At 35.6% G+C, this 7,226-nt stretch overlaps 1 protein-coding gene across 1 annotated transcript in view; it reads right to left on the bottom strand.

The window, feature by feature from the left end:
• Window positions 1–7,226, bottom strand: part of ptprq (protein tyrosine phosphatase receptor type Q) — a 69,054-nt gene that overhangs the window by 7,016 nt on the left and 54,812 nt on the right. Inside the window, exons 37-48 of the mRNA XM_039654369.2 lie at window positions 5,767–6,048; window positions 5,331–5,654; window positions 3,863–3,981; window positions 3,593–3,779; window positions 3,275–3,516; window positions 2,928–2,994; window positions 2,682–2,840; window positions 2,007–2,232; window positions 1,836–1,909; window positions 818–917; window positions 569–697; window positions 352–396 (exon numbers count right to left, since the gene is read on the bottom strand). Coding sequence (XP_039510303.2) covers window positions 352–396; window positions 569–697; window positions 818–917; window positions 1,836–1,909; window positions 2,007–2,232; window positions 2,682–2,840; window positions 2,928–2,994; window positions 3,275–3,516; window positions 3,593–3,779; window positions 3,863–3,981; window positions 5,331–5,654; window positions 5,767–6,048 — 1,954 coding nt within the window. The remainder of the gene's footprint in view (window positions 1–351; window positions 397–568; window positions 698–817; window positions 918–1,835; window positions 1,910–2,006; window positions 2,233–2,681; window positions 2,841–2,927; window positions 2,995–3,274; window positions 3,517–3,592; window positions 3,780–3,862; window positions 3,982–5,330; window positions 5,655–5,766; window positions 6,049–7,226) is intronic.

Below are 7,226 nucleotides of genomic sequence, written 5' to 3'. Positions count from 1 at the left end.
AAAATAGGTTACTTTTTCAAATTCATAGATAAATAAGAAATGAATCTGAGTGAAGTTCACTACACAATGTAATTAGACGAAGATACACAAACATAAAACGAATCGGAGAGTCACTCAGAGAGAGCAGAACTGCAGAGCAGCATTATGAAACCAAACAGCCACAAATGATGGCAAGGGAGATCATTTACTCTGGCACAGTCATTCATAATAAAACAGATTCTAAGCCAGGAACTAACAGCACAACATGCAACTGGGAAAATAAAACGTTTAAATTTAAAACGAATGAAAATTGATACAACACATCTTGTAATGTCATGCATCAGCTAAACACCAACATCACTGTCTACTTACTGGATGACAAAAATCTCCTTCCTTCTAAAGAAAAAGGAGGAGTACCTGAGAACAGAGGATAGTGAGTAAGTGTGTTTGGTGTTTGATTGGATTAGTGAGAGTGTATGAGTGATTAAGGAAATAATGAATGAGTGAGTGAGTCAGACAGTGCAGACAAAAGCAAATATATCCACATTTAACTAAAGCCCACTGCTCATGTACAGTGTATGAATCTCACCGGTTAATCTTATCCTCTTTGAGCTCCAGGTCGGCCACTGCAATGAGCTGATCCAGCTTGAATTTTGTCTCAAAAATCTCAGCCTCGCGTGGAGAATACGTCCCACCTTCCTTCTGTCTGCGGTGGATCCTGGGGTCAGAGAGAGAGTGAGTCTAGTTGTTAAACCAGAAAAAAAGGGGCTTTGGGCTTTTTGGGAAATACTATTTGAGTATGTCGTTGAGCCCCTATTTACAATAACAATCAACTTACCTCACAGATCCGTAAATAATCAGAATGAAAAACAATGCCAGGAAAAAAGACAGCAGGACACCAAGAATGATCTGTTCATTTCTGGTTAGCAGGCGGTCATCTGAAATCAAAGTCAATATTTATATGTAGCAGAAGCAGTATATGTTCACAATGAACAATGCATTTATTTGATCAAAAATCTAGTAAAAAATGTTCAATTTAATATAACTGTTTTCTACTTTAATATATATTTTAATGTTATTTAATACTGTGATGCAAAGCTGAATTTTCAGCATCATTACTCCAGTCTTTCTCCAGAAATTCTAATATGCTGCTCAAGAAACATTTTGTTATTAAGCCTCTTAATATTATCAATGTTGAAAACAGTTGTGCTGCTTAATATTTTTGTGGAAACAGATGAATAGAAAATTCAAAGAACATAATTTATTTGAAATAGAACTCTTTTGTAACATTATAAATGCCTTTAATGTCACCTTTTTATCAATTTAATGCATTTTTGATGAATAAAAGTAGCAATAACTTACAGAAATATCATAAGGCAATATAACGATATGAACATTTGAAATGTTTGGGGGGGAAGTGTATAATAAAAAGTACAATACTAATGAAAATATAATTAGTAATATAGGTATGGTTTATATAGAATTAGTAATATAGGCATAGTTTACATTTACATAGTATAGTTTATATAGGTATAGTTTGTATAGAAATATATAAGTATAGTTTACCCAAAAATGAAAATATCAGAGGAAGTGACATTTAATCACCCTAAAATCGTTTCAAATCTGTATGACATTCTTTCTTCCATGGAAAACTATATATATTTAAATAATGAAAGTGAATAAGGCCTGCCAAGCTCTCAAATAAAAATGAACCTTATGAGTATCATAAAAGTCCATTCAATGGTAAACAATGACAGATTTTTAATTTTTGGGTGAACTATCCCTTTAACTGAATGTATATAATACTGAATGTGGATTAATATTGTAACATTAGTTTGTAGCTACTTCGTTCATACCTGCAGTTCTGACTTTCTCTGAGTACTCAGAGTCGGTGTACTGCCCACGGATGTTTGTCGCCCGAAATTTGAACCTGCAATACAAAAACAAACGGTAAAGAACAGGTTAAAAAGATTCCTGGATTAGGATATTTACAACCCAGTTTAGTCGTGTGTGCATATGTCTCTCACACATAATGTGTTTTGGGTTTGAGGGGTCCGTTGCAAAGAGTCTTGGCATCTTCAGACAGGCAGCCCTCGTCTGCTCCTATGATGTACGTGTTGGTGTTGGTGTTTGTGCTCATGCGCTCTGATTTCTTAAAACAGCCTGGGTTCAAGAAGCCCTCGTCGGTCAGGTACGGAGCGGTAGGTTGCTGGAAAACACTCTTCCAGTTGGACAGATTACCGTAGTCCATAACTGCATCAACATTAGAACAATATAACAATAAACCCTTCAATAAAATCATTTTAGTATACATTTGATTGAAAAATTATTTTGAACATATTGTATTATACTGTACAAACATACTCTAATGTTCACAACACAACACCTCTGTGTGTGTAGCTATATACCGCACATAAACAAAATGGTAAGATTAAAAAAAATCGTGACACATTTGATGACTAAATTTTTTTAAATTACTTTAACTCTTAAAATGTCTTTACAGTCACTTTTGATCAATTAAATGCATCCTTGCTAAATAAAAGTATTCATTTCTTTTTTTTATGTTATAAACATGGCTTCTTATAAAAAGTGTTTGCCATTATTGCTGTATTGTGAATTGGATTTTTTTTTTCACATAATGCTGTATATATATATATATATATTTATATATACATATACTGTTAAATGACAGATTTTAATACCTGCTGGTTCAGAAACTATGACCTGGACTTTTTGGATTGGTCCATGGTCATCACTGAAGAAACATTCAGGCATCTCTATGGTAATGGTCGTGGAGGTTGCAATGGGAACACCTGCATTGTTCAGAGCAGCCCGCGGCATCCTTGTTGGCCTGGGTGGTGCTAAATAAACCCATCACGAACTTAAAGTCACAGTCACTTCAATAAAATAGAGCAGCTGATTAACTCAAGTATTATTTTTTCTCATACCTTTCACATCGGTGGTGACATGAACCTCAGAACTTGGGCCTAAACCTGCTCCGTTCACGGCTGCTATCTGCAACAAGTAGAAAACAAATACATTTGGCCTAATTGTGAGTCAACTAAGTCAACAAACAACTACAAGAACCATTTTTGTGCAAGAATTATTTGAGTTCTAACATGATTAAAAAGAGTGATGCAACTATTGCTTTCCATTTTTGGTGCTGCATTCTCTGTTGTTACTTAGATACAATTTTAAATAGTTGCCGCTAGTGGTATGGTAATATTAGATGGTATTAGATGATGCAAACTTACCAAAGCAATCAAACCAAGTATAAAAAACACCAAAAAAGTACCCTTATGCTGTAATTGAATCCACCCTTCAGTCCATCTATAACGGCCGTCATGGTGTTATTAGGGTTGCTGATCACAGACAGGCTGTTAATGTAGAAATCCAGTTGTCCGTTTCGGTAGATGGCGACGTGGTAGGAACTGATGTTTCCGTTCGGCTCATCCGGTGGAGAGAATGTAACATAAACACGTGTCACTTCCTCGGGAATGACCGTCAATGACAAATTTTGGGGAGGATCTTTGGGCTCTGGAAAACACAACCGTGGATGTCACAAATAATGCAAATAAGTACCTGAGAAACAAGCATGCTCAAATGTCCTCACCATCCTCCAGCGTTCTGGCAAGTACGGGTTCAGATGCTTTGCCGTCTTTGCGAGCGTTGGAAAGCTGCCCTGTGAAGGCGGTGATGGTAATAGAGTACAGGGTAAATGCAGTCAGGTTCCCGACAACCACCGTCCTGATCTCCTCTGAATGCCGCACTAAGCTAATGTTATATCCGGAACCGTCCAACTGCAAGAGAGCAAAGAGAAATTTAAGTAGAAACTATCCGAAGGTGAACAGATGAACAAGATTTCTTAAGTTTATGAACTCACGGCAGTGATGTCAATGATGTATGAGGTGGGCCCTGAGATGACCAATGGTTCATCCCACTCAATCTTTAACCCAGTGGCAGAAGGAACCAGTGAGATGGCACCAGGAGGGGCATCAGGGTCTAGGGTAAAGAAGTAGAGATGAAGAGCTGGGGCTATTTTTCTGTTGTTGTTGTTATGCTATATGTATGTGACAACCCAGAGAAACATTTTATTGCTAAAAAGCTCAGGAGACTTAATGAAGGTTCCCTTTAATCTACACATGTAAACAGTCATGATGATCTTTGCAAAAGGCAAATGCTCAAAAATGTGTGGAAAATATGCTGATCTTGAGATGTCTTGAATCAAAGCTAATGGATTGGGCAGTGCTTCAACAACAGTCCATTAATTTTCAGTAAGGAACCAAAGCTGTGAAAACGTAGCCGATTCACAAGATACCCACATACTGCGGAAATCTCATAGAAGCGTCAAAAAAGATAAATTATGTATTCCAAACTCAATGAAGGTCATGCACAGAGGTCAGGTCATGCATTATTACTTTCTCTAATGTGCTCAAAATAACAAAAGTCATTAACAAAAATACTGACACATCACGTTTTCTTGCTGATTATTTTGGGAAAACAAGAGATTTAATAATGTATGAACTCTGGATAATGTTTTATATCTTTTTTTCTATACATTTATATAATATATATTTATATTTCTCAATTAATAAATATATATTTATCTATTTGAATTATTTCAGAACTTAGACAATTACACATAATTTATATATACATTTCTATTTTTTGTTTTTTTAGAAACTAGACGCATTCTGGAAAAATAAATGAAATTGCAAAATTACATTTTAATAATTATATTTCATATTAATCAATCAATAAATATACATATGTATATTTTAGTTTATTAGAAACACATTCTAAAAAAGAAATTAAATTACAAAATTTTATTTATAAAAATTATGCATATATATATATATACAAATATATATATTTATATAATATTTGTATCTATATATTCCTATATTTTTTGTTTATAAGAAAAACAAAAAAAAGAAAATAAATTGCTAAATTAAATTACAAAAATGTGATCATTTGAATTGAACAAAAGTATCAACCAAAAGTATCATCTTTGCCTCAAAAAACTAAAATAAATGTAAAAGTAAAAAAAAGTAAAAAAAAAAGTATAAAAGTAATAAAATTGCAGACATACAGTGAGACAATAGAATCCAAATGAATATGGTTAGTGCTTTGAAAGAATTTATTGATAAATGTTTGAATTTCTGAAGAGTTTTGAGTTTGAGATCTGACACTGTTGTGATAATTTTCTCAAGGGAAACATCTGAGAAAGAGATTCATGCTAAATTCTCATGTTGCAGTCAATGAGAAACATTTGAGATGAGAACATTTCTAACTCATTTGTGATTCTGTTTTCTTATAAGAACGTCTATATGCACAGAGGTGTAACATACTTCCTGCGAGCGTCTGTGTGTGGATCCACTCTGAGGGTTCTCCGGCCCCAGCCCTGGTGAACGCCACCACTCTCATACGATAGTCTCTATACTTGAGCAGAGAGGAAAGTGTGACTGCGCTGGTTTGTCCTTCAACCCGCTCCACAAATTCACTCTCCACGCAGGACTCCTCGGGCTGCTTTTGCTCACAATTTCTTGCCAATTGCTCAATTTCAACATTAAAACCCTGCAGAAGACCAGGAAGATGGACGGGACGTTGCCAGCTCAGAGATACACTGTCAGAGGTAACGTCGATTATGGTCAGCGAATGGGGAGGACCAGGAACTGCAGAAAAAGAAAGCATAAATGATGCAGAGCAAGTTACATGCCAAAGTACTTAGCATTGTCGTTTTTTTTTTTCCAAATCATTCATACGAGCAACCAAATGTCACAAGACCTGACTCTGGTGGAGTGTGTGCCGTGCAGTTGGCTTCCTCCCCTATTCCGGCTGAATTAACTGCAGCCACGCTGATGACATAGAAAACGTCAGGCGACAGGCCAGTAACAGTGTGCGCCACTGTGTATGTGAGTGTGAGAGGATGGGCCTCCTCCTCCAGATCGCCAGAGCGGATGAGGTAGTGCAGAATCTCTCCGTTAGGATGAATCGGAAGCTCCCATTCCATGTACACTGAATTCCAATCCATTCCAGAGCAGGACAGATTTACAACTGAATCTGACACTGCAACATACACACAGACACCACAGATATATAACAAAAGAATACAATTTTGAACAAAAAGGACTTTGCAGTCTAATGCCATAGGTTAAAGCTACACTGTGTGATTTTTATCCCCATCTAGTGGTGAAAAGGTATATGACCATCCAGTGAATATTACTTTCTGTTCCTCTCCATTCCGATTTCGTTTTAACTCCTACGGTGGCCAATGTAGTCCAAGATTAACATGGCTTCCAGTTCGACCTCGTCCATGATTGTTAATCGAAACGTAAACGCGAAAGGCGAAGCTTAAATTAATGGGTATGTCCCTCTTTGGCTAATGTACTTTCAAGATGGAGGGTCAACATGGCGACCGACATTAGAACCCCTTACCCGTGTGTATTTTCAATGGCATATTATACACTCACGAGAATACTTTATTACTTGAACGAAGTAAATTAATATACATTAATGAGCATATATATTTTTGAAAGAAGTAAGTGTTTTTAGCTAAGAATAAACTAAAAGAGTTACACAGTGTAGCTTTAAGGTCTTTCACATTTGACATGTAATAAATAAATAAAAAAGGAAATACTCATATTAATCATTTATGCTTTAAATTGATCAAAAGTGGCAGTAAAGTACATTTTGTAATGTTACAAAAGATTTCTATTTCGGATAAATGCTGTTCTTTTGAACTTTCTATTTATCAAAGGAACTTGAAAAAATGCAACACAGAGCCACAAATGTTTTTCAACATTGATATAAGAAATTTGGTCACACTTTAGATTAGGGTCAAATTCTCACTATTACCTATGACTTTTGCCTCAATAAACTCTCAATCACAGAAAATTAATAATGAGTAAGGTAGTTGTTAAGTTTAGGTATTGAGTAGGATTAAGGAATGCAGAAAATGGGGTAACGTTTCCTTTTACAGTACAGTACAGTACTTACAGTGTACTTACCTAGAAAGTACTGGCTAATATAAGGTAAGTACATGGAACAGGGGTAGGTTCAGGGTTAGTACTAGTTATTACCCAGTAATTGTAGTTACTAAAAAAAGTACATAGTATTTACATGGGTAACTGGACTGTAAAAGGAAGCGTTACCGAAAATGGTCATGCAGAATAAGGCATTAATATGTGCTTTATAAGAACTAATAAACAGCCAATATACTAGTTATCTTTTATTCAGCCTGTAAT

Source organism: Pimephales promelas, chromosome 10, assembly GCF_988280905.1.
Source record: "Pimephales promelas chromosome 10, fPimPro1.hap1.1, whole genome shotgun sequence".
Classification (NCBI taxonomy): domain Eukaryota; kingdom Metazoa; phylum Chordata; class Actinopteri; order Cypriniformes; family Leuciscidae; genus Pimephales; species Pimephales promelas.
This window is presented reverse-complemented; position numbering and strand designations above follow the sequence as displayed.